The following is a 22,523-nucleotide window of genomic DNA, read 5'->3' on the forward strand; positions in this document are numbered from 1 at the left end:
AAAGCTCCGGTTGTAAACTGGTGCCATGAACTCAACATTGAGGTGAAAAGAAAATATACTTACAAAAAAAGCAGTGACTCCTCTCTGTAACTAGAAGAGTAGTTGCTGTATTTTTCCCCCTTGCAATTTTATTTTTACCCCCCCCCCCCCCAAAGGTCATACGCTTGTGCTTCTCAGAATGCGTGGCTCCCTCCTCCCTATGCAGTGGGGAGAGGAAGCTAGAGAGCAGCCGACAGCGAAACAGCAACAGGCAGATACTTTGATAGCAGGAATAAACTAAATTCATAGGCTATTACTGTTGACCAAACAAAATGGTTTTTAGAACAAATCGACAGGAATGTGTAGCAAAATAACAAAAAAATATGTCCAACAACATAAGAGGAATGCAATGTCAGTAATTATCCGTTTATTGTCCCAGCCCCGTCTCACACACACACACACACACACACACACACATTTTAGATTAGCATATTCAATAGGATTACATCAGCTGATGAAATAACAACCTGCCAATAAGAAACATTTTTGCCAACAGACCCGTTAACTAGTCCCCTCACTTCTGCATGATGGAACTCCTGTCCAAAGCAACAGAGCCCTCTCACTGTGTCTTTGACCTGAAGCTAAGCGACGATCAGTAACTATGTCCACGGCATATATTGTCCACCTGGCTCCTGCATCACAATCAAATTTCCCCGCAGCCGAACTGAACGGGTGTCATCACCCTGCCAGTCTCTGGGTCACCACCTCTCTATACATGATAGAGATATAGATTAACAGAAGCAGGATGATGAAGAAGTCGTCCAGGAAGCCTAGCAGACCGAACAGAGCCTCGGGGATGAAGTCCAGAGGGGAGATCAGGTAGGTCAGAGCCCCGATCAGACACAGCAGGATACGGATACGGAACATCCAGAACAGGCCCCCTACGGAGAACATCTCCCTGAAGAGGTGGCGCAGCAACGTGGGGACGTCACGCAGCCGGTCCATCAGCTGAGATGGGAGAAAAGGATTTAGTGTAACGACATTAATACTAAGGATGTGACAAATGGCCAATTTCTCCTGACGTTTTAAACTGCCATTTTCTTATATTATCGGTTTCCCATTAAAGCGATAAGAAAAAAAATCATAAAATTCCATGTGAATTCACAATGCAGCTGTACTACTGCCAACAACGTTTAGAGTTGGTCTCTTTCAGATGGTTAAGCATTGTACCAGTACTACCATTACGGTATGTGAATTCACAATGCAGCTGTACTACTGCCAACAACGTTTAGAGTCTCAAGTTGGTCTCTTTCAGACGGTTATATGAAGTACCAGTACTACCATTACAGTATATGAATTCCATCTCAAAAAGGTAGCATTTAACTTCTCAAAGTATTGTCATACAGGACTTCACGGCTGTTGCTAGCCTTTCTCTGACATTTTCCTAACTGTTAACGACGATTTCGTAGTTGTGGAGAGTCGACTCCAAAATCATTGACTCCTCGACTCCTGGTGTCGACTCCCATTTCTGAGTGTCAAGATTTGAGTCGGCTAGGAATGGACTCCTAAAGATTCAGTGTTTTTGGAACGGAGGAGACGGGTTAGTTTCCGTACTTCCGAGAACACAAACACATGGAGCTAGCGAGGGACGGAGAGAGAGGGACACAGTACAGGCAGGTCAGCCAACATGCAGACCGAGTCAGAACCGTGCACTAGGCCCATCTATCTGCAATCTAAATCTCACAATGGATCTCAATTTCTTGACTTGCAACATCTCACAACTTCAGTAAAGCCTATCATCAATTAATAGGCTATTGAAATGGGATTCAGGGTCTGAGAAACAAGCCCAAAGCATTTCAATGTGAGTAGTAACTCTGCTTTCAATAAATATCGAGTTAACTATTCCGCAGGGAGAGAATTGACCCTCACATACACATGTATCAATCACTCAGACAATCTGTCTCTGACTGCATGAGACAAAGTAAGCATTTCACTAAGACTGTTGTATTCTGCGCATGTGACAAATAAACATTGGATTTGAAATACATACCGATCTGGGTTGTCCTGAGAACCTGCGGTTGTAGTCGTTGAGATCCCGGAGAATGAGGAGCGGTTCAACCGTTCCATCCTGTACCTGCTGAGGGGCGGCATGCTCATGAAAGAGAGGGAACAGCAGGGTCACCTGTTCACATAGGGTAGAGGGGTCAGGGTAGAGGGGTCAGGGTAGAGGGGTCAGGGTAGAGGGGTCAGTGCACAAAGAACAACTGCAGTACTGTGCAATAACTGTCTTGAAAATGTTATTTTCCTTTTATTTAAGAATCAAAATGAGAACATAGCAAGAGTATAGTAGCAACTTCAGCACTATGTACGAGTAGTATTACTATGTATTGACAGTAAACACAAGTTATAATAGGTATTTGAAGACGTCTTACCATTTGTCTGCAGATGGGACAGTTGATAGCACCAAGCCATGTCCCATATCGCCAATATGCAATTATACAAGAACCTTGAAAATACAACAAAAATGTGTTTATATCCACTGAATGCATCTATCCAACGGCTATATCAGTTTTATTGTAGCTAGTTCAGATTCCTTCTTCTTAGTCGAAAAGACAGAGCACGACAGACCCTAATGCCGTATTTAAACATATGGTCCCACTAACCACAGAAGAGATGTCCACAGTTGGTTTCCACAGGCAGCACGGCCTGCTGTAGACACACTGGACAGGACATGTCTGTATAGAACTGCTGCCTGGGCTCTGTTGGTTCACCTTCCTGAGAGAGGGGGGAGAGAGAGAGAGGGGGGGCGGGGGAGAGAGAGAGAGAGAGAGAGAGAGAGAGAGAGAGAGAGAGAGAGAGAGAGAGAGAGAGAGAGAGAGAGAGAGAGAGAGAGAGAGAGAGAGAGAGAGAGAGAGGAGAGAAGAGAGAAGAGAGAAGAGAGAAGAGAGAGGAGAGAGGAGAGAGGGGGAGAGAGAGAGAGAGAGAGAGAGAGGGGGGAAGAGAGAGAGAGAGGGGGGAAGAGAGAGAGAGAGGGGGGAAGAGAGAGAGAGAGGGGGGAATAGAGAGAGAGAGGAGAGAGTAAGAGAGGAAGAGAGTGTATTGCACTTTTGAGGGAGAGCTAGTAAATTAAGCATTTCACAGCACCGTTTACACCCTGTATCCTGTAAAACGTGAGCAATAAACTTTGATTTGAGATTTATTTTTTAAAGGGTGTTGTGTGAAACTTTCAAGGAGAAGGAAGTAACAAGACGCTGGACACGGGAGCAGTCATTGTAACATCTTCTCACCTGCGAGTCAGACTGCAGCTGCTGTCGGACGGCACGAACGTGTTCCTGGTTCTCTGGGTGGATGTTCTGCTGCTCATTTCTGCAGGTCGACGTGAGTAGAATGAAGAAAGAAAAAAAAAAAACACTTTCTTTCAGGATATTAGAAAACAACTTACTAACAAGAACGTTCACTGGCATATCAGTTAAAAACAAAAAACAGGAAACTCAAACATAAAAAAAAAAGCTAAATAACAGGTTTCAAAAACATCACCATTCCCATAGGCTGTGAATAGAAGTACAACAGGCCTACCTGCAGAGCAGAGTTACCAGTCCACACAGGAACGTGACACTGAGAACGACCACAAACAAGACCGGGTTGCTGACTCCTTCTATGATTGAGTCTTCAACTTGCAGCAAATAGTCCACCTCCCCATTTCCATTGTTTTCATCCATGCCACTCAATCATATCCTACAGACCTGGGTTAGAACAGAGAGTACATGTCGGTCACAAAGCCTAGCACTTATTGATGACTCAAATCCATGCCACTCAATCATATCCTACAGACCTGGGTTAGAACAGAGAGTACATGTCGGTCACAAAGCCTAGCACTTATTGATGACTCAAATCCATGCCACTTAATCATATCCTACAGACCTGGGTTAGAACAGAGAGTACATGTCGGTCACAAAGCCTAGCACTTATTGATGACTCAAATCCATGCCACTTAATCATATCCTACAGACCTGGGTTAGAACAGAGAGTACATGTCGGTCACAAAGCCTAGCACTTATTGATGACTCAAATCCATGCCACTTAATCATATCCTACAGACCTGGGTTAGAACAGAGAGTACATGTCGGTCACAAAGCCTAGCACTTATTGATGACTCAAATCCATGCCACTCAATCATATCCTACAGACCTGGGTTAGAACAGAGAGTACATGTCGGTCACAAAGCCTAGCACTTATTGATGACTCAAATCCATGCCACTTAATCATATCCTACAGACCTGGGTTAGAACAGAGAGTACATGTCGGTCACAAAGCCTAGCACTTATTGATGACTCAAATCCATGCCACTCAATCATATCCTACAGACCTGGGTTAGAACAGAGAGTACATGTCGGTCACAAAGCCTAGCACTTATTGATGACTCAAATCCATGCCACTTAATCATATCCTACAGACCTGGGTTAGAACAGAGAGTACATGTCGGCCATTCTGCCATTGGACATTCCCTTTTAGCTTTCTGAGGGGAAATGCCCCTGCTTCTAAAACGCAAATATGCACCGCTCACACGCGACGCAGTTTTGGAAACATTTGAAACTTAAAAATATCTCACTTATGAGAAAGCTATCAAACACAAAATATATACTTAGTGTAGGTAGTTTAGGAAAGTTGTATTTTTGAGAAACGGAGGAAATAAGGAACAGCCCAATGGAAAAGCAAAGTGAGAGGATGTCTCATTTCCGAGGTCGTCACTTCGCACAGCAAATTTTGTATTTGAAAGTGTTATTTTAAAAAAAACTATTTTCTAAAATTGTAGAATAATAGTGAAGACATCAAAACTATGAAATAACACACATGGAATCATGTAATAAAAAATTAAATAATAAAAAAAAGTTAAAACAAAATATATTTTATATTTGAGATTCTTCAAAGTAGCCACCCTTTGCCTTGATGACAGCTTCGCACACTCTTGGCATTCTCTCAACCAGCTTCACCAAGTAGTCACCTGGAATGCAATTCAATTTACAGGTTTGCCATGCGTAAGAATGTTAATTTGTGGAATTTCTTCCTTTCTTAATGCATTTGAGCCAATCAGTTGTGAAAAGGGGGGTATACAGAAGATAGGCCTATTTGGTGAAAGACCAAGTCCATATTATGGCAAGAACAGCTCAAATAAGCAAAGAGAAACGACAGTCCATCACTACTTTAATACATGAAGGTCAGTCAATACGGAACATTTCAAGAACTTTGAACATTTCTTCAAGTTCAGTCGCAAAAACCATCAAGCGCCATGATGAAACTGTCTCTCATGAGGACCACCACAGGAAAGGAAGACCCAGAGTTACCTCTACTATGATGAAACTGTCTCTCATGAGGACCACCACAGGAAAGGAAGACCCAGAGTTACCTCTGCTATGATGAAACTGGCTCTCATGAGGACCGCCACAGGAATGGAAGACCCAGAGTTACCTCTGCTATGATGAAACTGGCTCTCATGAGGACCGCCACAGGAATGGAAGACCCAGAGTTACCTCTGCTATGATGAAACTGGCTCTCATGAGGACCGCCACAGGAATGGAAGACCCAGAGTTACCTCTGCTATGATGAAACTGGCTCTCATGAGGACCGCCACAGGAATGGAAGACCCAGAGTTACCTCTGCTATGATGAAACTGGCTCTCATGAGGACCGCCACAGGAATGGAAGACCCAGAGTTACCTCTGCTATGATGAAACTGGCTCTCATGAGGACCGCCACAGGAATGGAAGACCCAGAGTTACCTCTGCTATGATGAAACTGGCTCTCATGAGGACCAACACAGGAATGGAAGACCCAGAGTTACCTCTGCTATGATGAAACTGGCTCTCATGAGGACCGCCACAGGAAAAAAAAGACCCAGAGTTACCTCTGCTATGATGAAACTGTCTCTCATGAGGACCACCACAGGAAAGGAAGACCCAGAGTTACCTCTGCTATGATGAAACTGGCTCTCATGAGGACCGCCACAGGAATGGAAGACCCAGAGGTTACCTCTGCTGCAGAGGGATAAGTTCATGGGAGTTAACTGCACCTCAGATTGCAGGCTAAATAAATACTTCACAGAGTTCAAGTAACAGACACATCTCAACATCAACTGTTCAGAGGAGACTGGGTGAATCAGGCCTTCATGGTTGAATTGCTACAAAGAAATCACTACTAAAGGACACCAACAATAAGAAGAGACTCACTTGTGCCAAAAAAACAAGCATTGGACATTAGACAGGTGGAAATCTGTCTAAATTTGAGATTTTTGGTTCCAACCACCATGTCTTTGTGAGACGCAGAGTAGGTGAACGGATAATCTCTGCATGTGTGGTTCCCACCATGAAGCATGGAGGTGGTGGCTTTGCTGGTGACACTGTCTGTGATTTATTTAGAATTCAAGGCACACTTAACACAGCATGGCTACCACATCATTCTGCAGCGATACGGCATCCCATCTGGTTTGCACATTTATTTTTTTACTTGGCAAGCCAGTTAAGAACAAATTCTTATTTACAATGACAACCTACCAGGGAACAGGGGGTTAAATGCCTTGTTCAAGGGCAGAACGGCAGATTTCTTACTTGGTCAGCTCGCGGATTCGATCCAGCAACCTTTCAGGTTACTGGGACTAACATTTGTTTTTCAACAGGACAATGACCCAACACACCTCCAGGCTATGTAAGGGCTATTTGACCAAGAAGGAGAGTGATGGAGTGCTCCATCAGATGACCTGGCCTCCACAATCACCCGGCCTCAACCCAATTGAGATGGTTTGGGATGAGTTGGACAACAGAGTGAAGGAAAAGCAGCCAACAAGTGCTCAGCATATGTAGGAACTCCTTCAAGAATGTTGGAAAAAACATTCCTCATAAAGCTGGTTGAGAGAATGCCAAGAGTGTGCAAAGCAGTCAAGGCAAATGGTGACTATTAAAGATATTGATTTGTTTTACACTTTTTTGGTTACTACATGATTCTATGTGTTATTTCATAGTTTTGATATCTTCACTACTTTTCTACAATGTATAAAATAGTCAAAAGAAATAAACCCTTGAATGAATAGACGTGTCCAAACATTTGACTGGTGCTGTATATGAAAGTGAATAACGCAGAAATCGCTCCGCCATTTCCTGGTTGCAAAGAAAATCTAAATAGTTCGCCTGTGACAAGCTAGACAGTGTAGAGAACCATTTAAAACGCTGTGAAATAGCTTGTCCTTTAAAATAAAAAAGTATTTTCAGCCGGTGTACAAAAACCTAAAGTAAAAAGACCCAGAAAGGTAACGTGAACCGTAGAAATAGCGCACATATGATATAACATATCAACCGCTTCTTAGACCTGCGTTCAACCACAACGACGGATCAATAACTTACATGTCTATATGAATTTGGTCTGGTCGCCCCCAGAAAATGACATATCGCTAGCGAGGATTAATACATTTTCTACACCCTGAAATAGAGCGTGGATATTGTAGTTAATTGATTGAACTGTGGTCCATACCTTCAGTTGAGAACTCAAGGGCTAGCTACAGACCATACAACACAGAGGTATAGTTACATGGAACTAGCTATAAACCATACAACACAGAGTTATAGTTACATGGAACTAGCTACATACCATACAACAGAGGTATAGTTACATGGAACTAGCTACAGACCATACAACACAGAGTTATAGTTACATGTCAATTATATCTAAATATAACTAGCTACAGACCATACAACACAGAGTTATATCTAAATATAACTAGCTACAGACCATACAACACAGAGTTATATCTAAATATAACTAGCTACAGACCATACAACACAGAGTTATAGTTACATGGAACTAGCTACAGACCATACAACACAGAGGTATAGTTACATGTCAATTATATCTAAATGGAACTAGCTACAGACCATACAACACAGAGGTATAGTTACATGTCAATTATATCTAAATGGAACTAGCTACAGACCATACAACACAGAGGTATAGTTACATGTCAATTATATCTAAATGGAACTAGCTACAGACCATACAACACAGAGGTATAGTTACATGTCAATTATATCTAAATGGAACTAGCTACAGACCATACAACAGAGGTATAGTTACATGGAACTAGCTACAGACCATACAACACAGAGGTATAGTTACATGTCAATTATATCTAAATGGAACTAGCTACAGACCATACAACACATAGTTAGTTACATGTCAATTATATCTAAATATAACTAGCTACAGACCATACAACACAGAGTTATAGTTACCTGTCAATTATATCTAAATATAACTAGCTACAGACCATACAACACAGAGTTATAGTTACATGTCAATTATATCTAAATATAACTAGCTACAGACCATACAACACAGAGTTATAGTTACATGTCAATTATATCTAAATATAACTAGCTACAGACCATACAACACAGAGGTACATGTCACATATATATGTCGCATGTTTTAACTATGGACAATAAGACTGCAAATAGGGTAAAATACATATGTTACAAGCGAAAAGTCTCACCCTTTTAATTAGTTGCTCCACTTTCATGTTCTTACAGGGGTCCTTTTTTCTAGCCTACGTAGCTTTTGGCGTCCCAAGTACTGCCTGCACTAAATTCAACCCGATGTATTTATTCAAATGTTCTTGGAATAAATTATTTGATATTTATTTGTACTTTTTTCTATATGCTTACGATTATTTAATGATTGAGAGGGATTCAGAATTTACTAACTTTGATAAAAGACGGTTGATCTTATTCAGGCTCGGAGCTTCGGTCCAAAAAAGGGTGGCATCTTTTCCCCCCAGCTGGTTGGAAAAAAGCTTGACAGAAGAGGATAGACCGGTGGATGTGTCTCAACGTGACTGTTTACTGATAAAATAACCTTTTTATATTCGACGCTGTATGTGTTTCTATACGTGAAAAGAGGCGGTGGGACCGTATCTATCCTGTCGGGAAACCGAGTAGCGTTTTTCGTCGAAATAAATCCTCGTTTTGTTTAATCCAGTTGATCAGACGTGTTGTTGATTTCGCCGAGCCGACTGTCTAGTCATTTTTTTCTGATAAATAAGAGCGATCTCTGTGGATTAAATTGAACTACAAATACGATGAGTACCTTGAATTCTGTGGATCGAGTTGAACTGTGCGACAGCCTTTTAACATGGGTACGTATCAAATGTATTATCTTTGGTCGCCGATAATAATTCAACTCGGATTTGATGAACAATTGTGAGACGAAATTGAACTAACTAGATTGCGTTGTAATGCCAAACGTAGTCGTCTAGCGAAGCCCAACCCGAGTTTTCAGGAGCCCAAGGCGGCTCTACAGCCGGTCCCTTTGGGTTCTCAGTTGATGATGGTACTGCGGACAGATGGCTCCATGTGAGCTCTGTTTTAACGTTTAGAAACGTTAATAATCATCGCTTGTGATATGGGTTTAGAAACATAAATCCATCTGCGTTCACATCAAATCAAAAATAATTTCACAATGCAAAAAAAATAAACAATACTTACTGTACACTGTTAAAAAAAACATTTGTTTAATTTTTTTTACCGGGATTAACACAGTTGAAGCCGAAAGTATTCTTCAATTAGAGCACTTTTCTGGTGTATTGCCTTCGGTTACACACAGGTGTTCAGAGACTCAGATACATAATTAGCACAGTATTCACCTCTGTCTTCCGTAAACAAGCGTTGTAACATATGGTTGGTGATGCCATCACGGATCCTTGGGACGTCCCTAACCCTAACCATAGTCCTTACCTTAACCATAACCCTAACTCTTACCTTAGTGGCACTCCAGTCTCCTTTTCGCCTAATTTAACCATCGATATTAAAACCAGTACATAGTGATAGCGTTTTAGGGCTGGGTGGTATACCGTATTTTATGATATACCAGTATTGATGCACGGACCGGTTTGGGTTTTTAATTTACCTAATATAATGGTATTTCCTTTGTTAAAGGTGATTCGCCTTGTGTAACGTCCAATAGTTATCGTTTACTACGCTACTTAAGTCATCTCATCTCCCTTGAGTCACTCAAGGTGTGCATTTGTTGTTCCTTGACCAGGAGTCTCTAGTGTTCAGTCTGCATGTTCAATACAGCACATGCTCTTATGTGTACTATGTTGATGTCAACGATGCTGTTTTTACTTTGCTTCTGAATATAAATCCACTAGCACTTTATATGACACTATTAGTTTGGGGGGGGGGGGGGGGGGGTGAAAATCAAAAGTAACTGGTGTGGCCACCAGCTGCATTAAGTACTGCAGTGCATCTCCTCCTCATGGACTGCACCAAATTTGCCCGTTCTTGCTGTGAGATGTTAACCCACTCTTCCACCAATGCACCTGCAAGTTCCCGGACATTTCTGGGGGGAATGGCCCTAGCCCTCACCCTCCGATCCAACAGGTCCCAGACGTGCTCAATGGGATTGAGATCCGGGCTCTTCGTTGGCCATGGCAGAACACTGACATTCCTGTCTTGCAGGGAATCACGCACAGAATGAGCAGTATGGCTGGTGGCATTGTCATGCTGGAGGGTCATGTCAGGATGAGCCTGCAGGAAGGGTACCACATGAGGGGGGGAGGATGCCTTCCCTGTAACACACAGCGTTAAGATTGCTTGCAATGACAACAAGCTCAGTCCGATGATGCTGTGACACCGCCCCAGACCATGACGGACCCTCCACCTCCAAATCAATCCCGCTCCAGAGTACAGGCCTCAATGTAACGCTCATTCCTTCGACAGATAAACGCGAATCCAACCATCACCCCTGGTGAGACACTTTTTGCCAGTCCTGTCTGGTCGAGCGACGATGGGTTTGTGCCCATGCGACGTTGTTGTCGGTGATGTCTGGTGAGCACCTGCCTTACAACAGGCCTACAAGCCCTCAGTCCAGTCTCTCTCAGCCTATTGTGGACAGTCTGAGCACTGATGGTGTGATTCTGCGTTCCTGGTGTAACTCAGGCAGTTGTTGTTGACATCCTGTACCTGTGCCGCAGGTGTGATGTTCAGATGTACAAATCCTGTGCAGGTGTTGTTACACGTGGTCTGCCACTGCAAGGACGATCAGCTGTCCATCCTGTCTCCCGGTAGCGCTCTCTTAGGCGTCTCACAGTACGGACATTGCAATTTATTGCCCTGGCCACATCTGCAGTCCTCATGCCTCCTTGCAGCATGCCTAAGGCACGTTCACGCAGATGAGCAGGGACCCTGAGCATCTTTCTTTTGGTGTTTTTCAGTCAGTAGAAGGGCCTCTTTAGTTAGATAACTAACCACTTAGCTAGCTAGCTAGCTAGATAACTAACCACCTAGCTAGCTAGATAACTAACCACTTAGCTAGCTAGCTAGCTAGCTAGCTAGCTAGCTAGCTAGATAACTAACCACTTAGCTAGCTAGCTAGCTAGCTAGATAACTAACCACTTAGCTAACTAGCTAGCTAGATAACTAACCACTTAGCTAACTAGCTAGCTAGATAACTAGCTACTAAATGAGCAAACCAAATGCAGCATTTAGCACATTTTAGACAGTTAACTTAATAGTTATGACATATCTAGCTGGCCAACATTGAGTTGTGAATTCCATACTGTAACTAGATTCATTGGTCCGTGCTGCACAACAGTAAGGGACTCACAAGGCTCCGGTTTTCTCTGGTTGTGAGCTTGTAAACAAACGCCACGTGACTGGGATCTTACCTGTAAGCTTAATGTGACAGGTGATATGAAGAATGCAATCTGCTTTATCTCCTAAAAGTATTGCACAAGTTGAGTGCAAGGTATTTACTGAAAAGTAGCTAACAAATATTCCAATGTATTTTTATTTATTTTTTTAACTTTAAAGAAATAGTTTTTGACGGTAATGAAAAATCATCCCGTGTCTTATTTCCATCACAAACAGATGGTAAAAATAGTCTCCTCGAGTCCCCAGGGGCTTTGGTGGTTATTTTTACACAGACATGTTTTTTTGTGTGTTTTTTTTTTAAAGATTAGAAGATGAATTAGGATTTGATCCGTCGGAGTTTTTTATTTATTTTTTATTTTACCTTTATTTAACCAGGTAGGCAAGTTGAGAACAAGTTCTCATTTACAATTGCGACCTGGCCAAGATAAAGCAAAGCAGTTCGACAGATACAACAACACAGAGTTACACATGGAGTAAAACAAACATACAGTCAATAATAAAGTATAAACAAGTCTATATACAATGTGAGCAAATGAGGTGAGAAGGGAGGTAAAGGCAAAAAAAGGCCTTGGTGGCAAGGTAAATACAATATAGCAAGTAAAACACTGGAATGGTAGTTTTGCAATGGAAGAATGTGCAAAGTAGAAATAAAAATAATGGGGTGCAAAGGAGCAAAATAAATAAATAAATTAAATACAGATGGGAAAGAGGTAGTTGATAGGGCTAAATTATATGTGGGCTATGTACAGGTGCAGTAATCTGTGAGCTGCTCTGACAGTTGGTGCTTAAAGCTAGTGAGGGAGATAAGTGTTTCCAGTTTCAGAGATTTTTGTAGTTCGTTCCAGTCATTGGCAGCAGAGAACTGGAAAGAGAGGCGGCCAAAGAAAGAATTGGTTTTGGGGGTGACTAGAGAGATATACCTGCTGGAGCGTGTGCTACAGGTGGGAGATGCTATGGTGACCAGCGAGCTGAGATAAGGGGGGACTTTACCTAGCAGGGTCTTGTAGATGACATGGAGCCAGTGGGTTTGGCGACGAGTATGAAGCGAGGGCCAGCCAACGAGAGCGTACAGGTCGCAATGGTGGGTAGTGTATGGGGCTTTGGTGACAAAACGGATTGCACTGTGATAGACTGCATCCAGTTTGTTGAGTAGGGTATTGGAGGCTATTTTGTAAATTACATCGCCAAAGTCGAGGATTGGTAGGATGGTCAGTTTTACAAGGGTATGTTTGGCAGCATGAGTGAAGGATGCTTTGTTGCGAAATAGGAAGCCAATTCTAGATTTAACTTTGGATTGGAGATGTTTGATATGGGTCTGGAAGGAGAGTTTACAGTCTAACCAGACACCTAAGTATTTGTAGTTGTCCACGTATTCTAAGTCAGAGCCGTCCAGAGTAGTGATGTTGGACAGGCGGGTAGGTGCAGGTAGTGATCGGTTGAAGAGCATGCATTTAGTTTTACTTGTATTTAAGAGCAGTTGGAGGCCACGGAAGGAGAGTTGTATGGCATTGAAGCTTGCCTGGAGGGTTGTTAACACAGTGTCCAAAGAAGGGCCGGAAGTATACAGAATGGTGTCGTCTGCGTAGAGGTGGATCAGAGACTCACCAGCAGCAAGAGCGACCTCATTGATGTATACAGAGAAGAGAGTCGGTCCAAGAATTGAACCCTGTGGCACCCCCATAGAGACTGCCAGAGGTCCGGACAACAGACCCTCAGATTTGACACACTGAACTCTATCAGAGAAGTAGTTGGTGAACCAGGCGAGGCAATCATTTGAGAAACCAAGGCTGTTGAGTCTGCCGATGAGGATGTGGTGATTGACAGAGTCGAAAGCCTTGGCCAGATCAATGAATACGGCTGCACAGTAATGTTTCTTATCGATGGCGGTTAAGATATCGTTTAGGACCTTGAGCGTGGCTGAGGTGCACCCATGACCAGCTCTGAAACCAGATTGCATAGCAGAGAAGGTATGGTGAGATTCAAAATGGTCGGTAATCTGTTTGTTGACTTGGCTTTCGAAGACCTTAGAAAGGCATGGTAGGATAGATATAGGTCTGTAGCAGTTTGGGTCAAGAGTGTCCCCCCCTTTGAAGAGGGGGATGACCGCAGCTGCTTTCCAATCTTTGGGAATCTCAGACGACACGAAAGAGAGGTTGAACAGGCTAGTAATAGGGGTGGCAACAATTTCGGCAGATAATTTTAGAAAGAAAGGGTCCAGATTGTCTAGCCCGGCTGATTTGTAGGGGTCCAGATTTTGCAGCTCTTTCAGAACATCAGCTGAATGGATTTGGGAGAAGGAGAAATGGGGAAGGCTTGGGCGAGTTGCTGTTGGGGGTGCAGTGCTGTTGACAGGGGTAGGAGTAGCCAGGTGGAAAGCATGGCCAGCAGTAGAAAAATGCTTATTGAAATTTTCAATTATGGTGGATTTATCAGTGGTGACAGTGTTTCCTATCTTCAGTGCAGTGGGCAGCTGGGAGGAGGTGTTCTTATTCTCCATGGACTTTACAGTGTCCCAGAACTTTTTTGAGTTAGTGTTGCAAGAAGCAAATTTCTGCTTGAAAAAGCTAGCCTTGGCTTTTCTAACTGCCTGTGTATAATGGTTTCTAGCTTCCCTGAACAGCTGCATATCACGGGGGCTGTTCGATGCTAATGCAGAACGCCATAGGACGTTTTTGTGTTGATTAAGGGCAGTCAGGTCTGGGGAGAACCAAGGGCTATATCTGTTCCTGGTTCTAAATTTCTTGAATGGGGCATGTTTATTTAAGATGGTTAGGAAGGCATTTTTAAAAAATATCCAGGCATCCTCTACTGACGGGATGAGGTCAATATCCTTCCAGGATACCCCGGCCAGGTCGATTAGAAAGGCCTGCTCGCTGAAGTGTTTCAGGGAGCGTTTTACAGTGATGAGAGGAGGTCGTTTGACCGCTGACCCATTACGGATGCAGGCAATGAGGCAGTGATCGCTGAGATCTTGGTTGAAGACAGCAGAGGTGTATTTAGAGGGGAAGTTGGTTAGGATGATATCTATGAGGGTGCCCGTGTTTAAGGCTTTGGGGAGGTACCTGGTAGGTTCATTGATAATTTGTGTGAGATTGAGGGCATCAAGTTTAGATTGTAGGATGGCTGGGGTGTTAAGCATGTTCCAGTTTAGGTCGCCTAGCAGCACGAGCTCTGAAGATAGATGGGGGGCAATCAGTTCACATATGGTGTCCAGAGCACAGCTGGGGGCAGAGGGTGGTCTATAGCAGGCGGCAACGGTGAGAGACTTGTTTTTAGAAAGGTGGATTTTTAAAAGTAGAAGTTCAAATTGTTTGGGTACAGACCTGGATAGTAGGACAGAACTCTGCAGGCTATCTTTGCAGTAAATTGCAACACCGCCCCCTTTGGCAGTTCTATCTTGTCTGAAAATGTTGTAGTTTGGAATTAAAATGTCTGAATTTTTGGTGGTCTTCCTAAGCCAGGATTCAGACACAGCTAGAACATCAGGGTTGGCAGAGTGTGCTAAAGCAGTGAATAGAACAAACTTAGGGAGGAGGCTTCTAATGTTAACATGCATGAAACCAAGGCTATTACGGTTACAGAAGTCGTCAAAAGAGAGCGCCTGGGGAATAGGAGTGGAGCTAGGCACTGCAGGGCCTGGATTCACCTCTACATCGCCAGAGGAACATAGGAGGAGTAGGATAAGGGTGCGACTAAAAGCAATAAGAATTGGTCGTCTAGAACGTCTGGAACAGAGAGTAAAAGGAGGTTTCTGGGGGCGATAAAATAGCATCAAGGTATAATGTACAGACAAAGGTAAGGTAGGATGTGAATACAGTGGAGGTAAACCTAGGTATTGAGTGATGAAGAGAGAGATATTGTCTCTAGAAACATCATTGAAACCAGGAGATGTCATTGCATGTGTGGGTGGTGGAACTAATAGGTTGGATAAGGTATAGTGAGCAGGACTAGAGGCTCTACAGTGAAATAAGCCAATAAACACTAACCAGAACAGCAATGGACAAGACATATTGACATTAAGGAGAGGCATGCTTAGTCGAGTGATCAAAAGGGTCCAGTGAGTGGAGAGGTTGGTTTAGGGTCACGGCGATTTAGACAGCTAGCCAAGCCAACCGGTAGCAAGCTAGCATAGGATGGAGTCTGTTGTTAGCCACCTCTTGCGTTCGGTCAGTAGATTAGTGGGGTTCCGTGTGGTAGAGGGGATTAATCCAAATCACACAACAACAAAAATAAGAACAATAGATATAGTTATAGAGGCCCGAGAAGAAAACATAATAATTCAAATAAATAAATTGTCCGATTGTCTATTCAGATAGCAGCCGGAAAGACAGCTAACGGATAGCGGGCCGCAGATGGGCGTTCCGGTAACGTCGCGACAGAGGAGCCAGCCGGATCTCCTTCAGGTAGATAACGTCGGCAGTCCGGTTGTGAAGGCCCGGTGGGGCTCCGCGTAGGCAGTGAAACGGGTCCGGATAGGTGACTGCAGCCCAGGAGTGAATGATGGGACTCAGGCGTGATTGACGGAGCTGGCTAGCACCGGAACAATCGATGTTTGCTCCGGAATCGACGAAAGCCGACTGTCACACGGATAGCAGCTAGCTAGCTGTGAGATCCGGGTATGAATGTCCAGAGAGCAGTTGAAATCCAGGGACATGGAGAGAAAAATTGGTCCGGTATGTTCCGTTCCGAGCCGCGCTGCGCCGTACAAAACTGGCGATAGATTTTCGATAGATTTTCGAACTAAAGGACAGCCGATGACCACAAACCGTGGTTAGCTTCTGATTAGCTTCTGGGCTAGCTCCTGGCTAGCTTCTGGCTAGTTTCTGGCCAGCCTCCTGGAGTTTCTGGCTAGCTTCCTGAAGGATTGCAGATCTGAGGTAAATAATACTTTTTTATAAATATAAATTGGTGAGGCTGGTTGCAGGAGAGTGTTTAGAAGATGAGTTGATAGAAAATAAAAATAAAATGTATGTGAAAAAAAGTTGTAAATATATATATATATACAGGACACGACAAGACGAGGACAAAAGACGTCTGAACTGCTATGCGATCTTGGAAGAAAATTGGAGTTGGCTTTATTTCATAAGAAGGTCGATGGACCTTGTACCACTTCGTGTTTCTCGGAGTGGACATTGTTTATGAGGTGGCGGTGGGATCCTGCTCTGCTGACCGGTGTTCCTGGCGCAACCTTTGCCTCTGTTAGTACACAGAGTCACGGGCAGGGTAGGGTTTCCTAACTCGCATGTGAGGGGCTACGTTTAAAAACCCAACAGCAGCTTTGTCAACATCAACTGTGACGGGTTCTTCTAGCCAGGCCAGCTGGCGGTCACTCATCGCCTCTATGCTACTCCACACAGACCGCTATGTATTCAAATACACAATATTATTAAACTAATCACTGACCACCAAAACATAAGCGGCAAATTATCTTCTTTATCACATAAAACGATTACGGTTCATAAGCTGGTTTAGTTCAGTAATATTTATTTGCCAAAGTGGCCACAATTTCATTCAGTAGCTGTGGAAGGTTTGAAAGTGGCAGTTGAGTTTGACATTTAGTTAATTGTTCTCCCTCCTCACGCAAAGCCATTTTTCATAAGTAGCAGTACAGAGAGAGGTGTGACGTGTGTGTGTGTGTGAACAGCCTAGCTAATGGCCCTGACGATTGTCACATCTGATAGATCAGGATTAGGGTTACGCCTTAACACATCTCTCATAAGCACATCATCTGCACAGTACACACATGAAATGTGAGAGCTGTTCACACGGTAGTCGATTCTCTTTCTGATCTGTTTACCGTATCTTTCCTGTCTTTTTAAATGACTGTTGTTACTGCAGTTTAATGCAACCTTAGTTGATGACAAATCACCTTGATTGCTTTGATTTGTAGGAAACTATGAAAAGGGCTGCCTAATCAAAAGAAAACTGTAGTCTTTTTCAAGCCTGTCTAATTGTCAAAGGAAGGTAGTGGTAAAATGACAACCCGTGCTCTGTGACTTGTAAACGACCAGAGAAGGATGCAGAAAGTAGAGAATTTGTCTAAATGTCTGCAGGTATTTTCTTCTCAAATATAAACAACCAACATTTATGTGAACCTTCCTACATTTCCAAGCCTGGAGCACCAGCCTGCAGTGACACTCTGATCAGGGTTCAGCTGTAGGCCTCTGCTCTGATCAGGGTTCAGCTGTAGGCCTCTGCTCTGATAAGGGTTCAGCTATAGACCTCTACTCTGATCAGGGTTGCAGCTGTAGACCTCTACTCTGATATGGGTTCAGCTATAGACCTCTACTCTGATATGGGTTGCAGCTGTAGGCCTCTTCTCTGATCAGTGTTGCAGCTATAGACCTCTACTCTGATCAGGGTTGCAGCTGTAGGCCTCTGCTCTGATAAGGGTTCAGCTATAGACCTCTTCTCTGATCAGGGTTGCAGCTGTAGGCCTCTACTCTGATCAGGGTTGCAGCTGTAGGCCTCTGCTCTGATAAGGGTTCAGCTATAGACCTCTTCTCTGATCAGGGTTGCAGCTGTAGGCCTCTGCTCTGATAAGGGTTCAGCTATAGACCTCTACTCTGATATGGGTTGCAGCTGTAGGCCTCTTCTCTGATCAGGGTTCAGCTGTAGGCCTCTTCTCTGATCAGGGTTCAGCTGTAGGCCTCTACTCTGATCAGTGTTGCAGCTATAGACCTCTACTCTGATCAGGGTTGCAGCTATAGACCTCTACTCTGATCAGGGTTGCAGCTGTAGGCCTCTTCTCTGATCAGGGTTGCAGCTGTAGGCCTCTTCTCTGATCAGGGTTGCAGCTGTAGGCCTCTTCTCTGATCAGGGTTGCAGCTGTAGGCCTCTTCTCTGATCAGGGTTCAGCTGTAGGCCTCTTCTCTGATCAGGGTTCAGCTGTAGGCCTCTACTCTGATCAGTGTTGCAGCTATAGACCTCTACTCTGATCAGGGTTGCAGCTATAGACCTCTACTCTGATCAGGGTTGCAGCTGTAGGCCTCTTCTCTGATCAGGGTTGCAGCTGTAGGCCTCTTCTCTGATCAGGGTTGCAGCTGTAGGCCTCTTCTCTGATCAGGGTTGCAGCTGTAGGCCTCTTCTCTGATCAGGGTTGCAGCTATAGACCTCTACTCTGATCAGGGTTCAGCTATAGACCTCTTCTCTGATCAGTGTTGCAGCTATAGACCTCTACTCTGATCAGGGTTGCAGCTGTAGGCCTCTGCTCTGATAAGGGTTCAGCTATAGACCTCTTCTCTGATCAGGGTTGCAGCTGTAGGCCTCTACTCTGATCAGGGTTGCAGCTGTAGGCCTCTACTCTGATCAGGGTTGCAGCTGTAGGCCTCTGCTCTGATCAGGGTTGCAGCTGTAGGCCTCTGCTCTGATAAGGGTTCAGCTATAGACCTCTACTCTGATATGGGTTGCAGCTGTAGGCCTCTTCTCTGATCAGGGTTCAGCTGTAGGCCTCTTCTCTGATCAGGGTTCAGCTGTAGGCTTCTACTCTGATCAGTGTTGCAGCTATAGACCTCTACTCTGATCAGGGTTGCAGCTATAGACCTCTACTCTGATCAGGGTTGCAGCTGTAGGCCTCTTCTCTGATCAGGGTTGCAGCTGTAGGCCTCTTCTCTGATCAGGGTTGCAGCTGTAGGCCTCTTCTCTGATCAGGGTTGCAGCTGTAGGCCTCTTCTCTGATCAGGGTTGCAGCTGTAGGCCTCTTCTCTGATCAGGGTTGCAGCTATAGACCTCTACTCTGATCAGGGTTGCAGCTGTAGGCCTCTTCTCTGATCATGGTTGCAGCTGTAGGCCTCTGCTCTGATAAGGGTTCAGCTATAGACCTCTACTCTGATATGGGTTGCAGCTGTAGGCCTCTTCTCTGATCAGGGTTGCAGCTGTAGGCCTCTACTCTGATCAGGGTTGCAGCTGTAGGCCTCTTCTCTGATCAGGGTTGCAGCTATAGACCTCTACTCTGATCAGGGTTGCAGCTATAGACCTCTACTCTGATCAGGGTTGCAGCTATAGACCTCTACTCTGATCAGCGTTTCAGCCTTAGTCCTACTCTGATCAGGGTTGCAGCTATAGACCTCTACTCTGATCAGGGTTGCAGCTGTAGGCCTCTTCTCTGATCAGGGTTGCAGCTGTAGGCCTCTACTCTGATCAGGGTTGCAGCTGTAGGCCTCTTCTCTGATCAGGGTTGCAGCTGTAGGCCTCTTCTCTGATCAGGGTTGCAGCTGTAGGCCTCTTCTCTGATCAGGGTTGCAGCTGTAGGCCTCTTCTCTGATCAGGGTTCAGCTGTAGGCCTCTTCTCTGATCAGGGTTCAGCTGTAGGCCTCTACTCTGATCAGTGTTGCAGCTATAGACCTCTACTCTGATCAGGGTTGCAGCTATAGACCTCTACTCTGATCAGGGTTGCAGCTGTAGGCCTCTTCTCTGATCAGGGTTGCAGCTGTAGGCCTCTTCTCTGATCAGGGTTGCAGCTGTAGGCCTCTTCTCTGATCAGGGTTGCAGCTGTAGGCCTCTTCTCTGATCAGGGTTGCAGCTATAGACCTCTACTCTGATCAGGGTTCAGCTATAGACCTCTTCTCTGATCAGTGTTGCAGCTATAGACTTCTACTCTGATCAGGGTTGCAGCTGTAGGCCTCTGCTCTGATAAGGGTTCAGCTATAGACCTCTTCTCTGATCAGGGTTGCAGCTGTAGGCCTCTACTCTGATCAGGGTTGCAGCTGTAGGCCTCTGCTCTGATAAGGGTTCAGCTATAGACCTCTTCTCTGATCAGGGTTGCAGCTGTAGGCCTCTGCTCTGATAAGGGTTCAGCTATAGATCTCTACTCTGATATGGGTTGCAGCTGTAGGCCTCTTCTCTGATCAGGGTTCAGCTGTAGGCCTCTTCTCTGATCAGGGTTCAGCTGTAGGCCTCTACTCTGATCAGTGTTGCAGCTATAGACCTCTACTCTGATCAGGGTTGCAGCTATAGACCTCTTCTCTGATCAGGGTTGCAGCTGTAGGCCTCTTCTCTGATCAGGGTTGCAGCTGTAGGCCTCTTCTCTGATCAGGGTTGCAGCTATAGACCTCTACTCTGATCAGGGTTGCAGCTGTAGGCCTCTTCTCTGATCATGGTTGCAGCTGTAGGCCTCTGCTCTGATAAGGGTTCAGCTATAGACCTCTACTCTGATATGGGTTGCAGCTGTAGGCCTCTTCTCTGATCAGGGTTGCAGCTGTAGGCCTCTACTCTGATCAGGGTTGCAGCTGTAGGCCTCTTCTCTGATCAGGGTTGCAGCTATAGACCTCTACTCTGATCAGGGTTGCAGCTATAGACCTCTACTCTGATCAGGGTTGCAGCTATAGACCTCTACTCTGATCAGCGTTTCAGCCTTAGTCCTACTCTGATCAGGGTTGCAGCTATAGACCTCTACTCTGATCAGGGTTGCAGCTGTAGGCCTCTTCTCTGATCAGGGTTGCAGCTGTAGGCCTCTACTCTGATCAGGGTTGCAGCAGTAGTCCTACTCTGATCGGGGTTGCAGCAGTAGGCCTCTGACTCTGATCAGGGTTGCAGCTACAGACCTCTACTCTGATCAGGGTTGCAGCAGTAGTCCTACTCTGATCGGGGTTGCAGCCGTAGGCCTCTTCTCTGATCAGGGTTGCAGCAGTAGGCCTCTACTCTGATCAGGGTTGCAGCAGTAGTCCTACTCTGAGCAGGGTTGCAGCTACAGACCTCTACTCTGATCAGGGTTGCAGCTGTAGGCCTCTACTCTGATCAGGGTTGCAGCAGTAGTCCTACTCTGAGCAGGGTTGCAGCTACAGACCTCTACTCTGATCAGGGTTGCAGCAGTAGTCCTACTCTGATCGGGGTTGCAGCAGTAGTCCTACTCTGATCAGGGTTACAGCAGTAGTCCTACTCTGATCAGGGTTGCAGCAGTAGTCCTACTCTGATCAGGGTTGCAGCTATAGACCTCTACTCTGATCAGGGTTGCAGCAGTAGTCCTACTCTGATCAGGGTTGCAGCAGTAGGCCTCTGACTCTGATCAGGGTTGCAGCAGTAGTCCTACTCTGATCAGGGTTGCAGCAGTAGTCCTACTCTGATCAGGGTTGCAGCAGTAGTCCTACTCTGATCAGGGTTGCAGCAGTAGGCCTCTGACTCTGATCGGGGTTGCAGCAGTAGGCCTACTCTGATCGGGGTTGCAGCAGTAGTCCTACTCTGATCAGGGTTGCAGCTGTATGCCTCTGACTCTGATCAGGGTTGCAGCAGTAGTCCTACTCTGATCAGGGTTGCAGCAGTAGTCCTACTCTGATCAGGGTTGCAGCAGTAGTCCTACTCTGATCGGGGTTGCAGCAGTAGGCCTACTCTGATCAGGGTTGCAGCAGTAGTCCTACTCTGATCAGGGTTGCAGCAGTAGTCCTACTCTGATCAGGGTTGCAGCAGTAGTCCTACTCTGATCAGGGTTGCAGCAGTAGTCCTACTCTGATCAGGGTTGCAGCAGTAGTCCTCTGACTCTGATCGGGGTTGCAGCAGTAGTCCTACTCTGATCAGGGTTGCAGCTGTAGGCCTCTGACTCTGATCGGGGTTGCAGCAGTAGGTCACCACACATCCTTGGTGGTGAGGTAAGTCTGTAGACTATTTATAGCTCTTAACCTTAGTGTGCCTGTACAGCAGGATTCAGTGATATACGCTTGGTATTTTAATGTAAAACAGCCTAAACATAGCCTATAACATTAAATATTAGCCTCAAAGGCTAACCTACCCTTTTACTAGGTAGTAATAATAATATATTTAGTTTATATAGCCCTTTTCATTATGCAGATCATCTCAAAAACACTCAACTGAACAGAAGTACATGTAGTTATTGGTCTGGTCAATGGTCTCGGTCTCC

At 44.9% G+C, this 22,523-nt stretch overlaps 2 protein-coding genes across 12 annotated transcripts in view; one reads left to right on the top strand and one right to left on the bottom strand.

Annotated features, from left to right (window-relative positions):
* Positions 1–391: 391 nt before the first annotated feature.
* Positions 392–8,847, bottom strand: LOC110523084 (E3 ubiquitin-protein ligase RNF170). 3 transcript variants are annotated; one of them, XM_090233605.1, is made up of 8 exons: positions 8,515–8,564; positions 7,370–7,445; positions 3,556–3,722; positions 3,267–3,345; positions 2,643–2,754; positions 2,412–2,485; positions 2,030–2,161; positions 392–987 (listed from the first exon to the last, which is right to left on the bottom strand). In XM_090233605.1, exons 3-8 carry the CDS (start codon positions 3,696–3,698, stop codon positions 718–720), a joined length of 810 nt encoding a protein of 269 aa, XP_090089731.1. In that variant the 5' UTR covers positions 3,699–3,722; positions 7,370–7,445; positions 8,515–8,564; the 3' UTR covers positions 392–717. The 3 variants fall into 3 exon arrangements, with proteins under 3 accessions (XP_090089731.1, XP_090089730.1, XP_090089732.1); XM_090233604.1 differs by lacking the exon at positions 7,370–7,445 and having other exon boundaries at positions 8,515–8,847; XM_090233606.1 differs by lacking the exons at positions 7,370–7,445; positions 8,515–8,564 and adding an exon at positions 4,435–4,565.
* LOC110523075 (protein Hook homolog 3) overlaps positions 8,749–22,523 on the top strand; it is a 90,502-nt gene continuing 76,727 nt past the window's right edge. For 5 of the 9 annotated variants that reach the window (XR_016495839.1, XR_016495840.1, XR_016495841.1 and 2 more), the window contains exon 1: positions 8,749–9,156. Coding sequence is in view for 4 of the 9 variants with exons in the window: in XM_090233602.1 (XP_090089728.1) it covers positions 9,100–9,156 (57 nt within the window). In the remaining 5 variants the exon portion in view is untranslated. The remainder of the gene's footprint in view (positions 9,157–22,523) is intronic. The other 4 variants (XR_016495837.1, XR_016495838.1, XM_090233600.1 and 1 more) reach the window with 1 other exon arrangement.

This window comes from Oncorhynchus mykiss, chromosome 5, assembly GCF_057628025.1.
Source record: "Oncorhynchus mykiss isolate SJ-2025 chromosome 5, ASM5762802v1, whole genome shotgun sequence".
Lineage (NCBI taxonomy): Eukaryota > Metazoa > Chordata > Actinopteri > Salmoniformes > Salmonidae > Oncorhynchus > Oncorhynchus mykiss.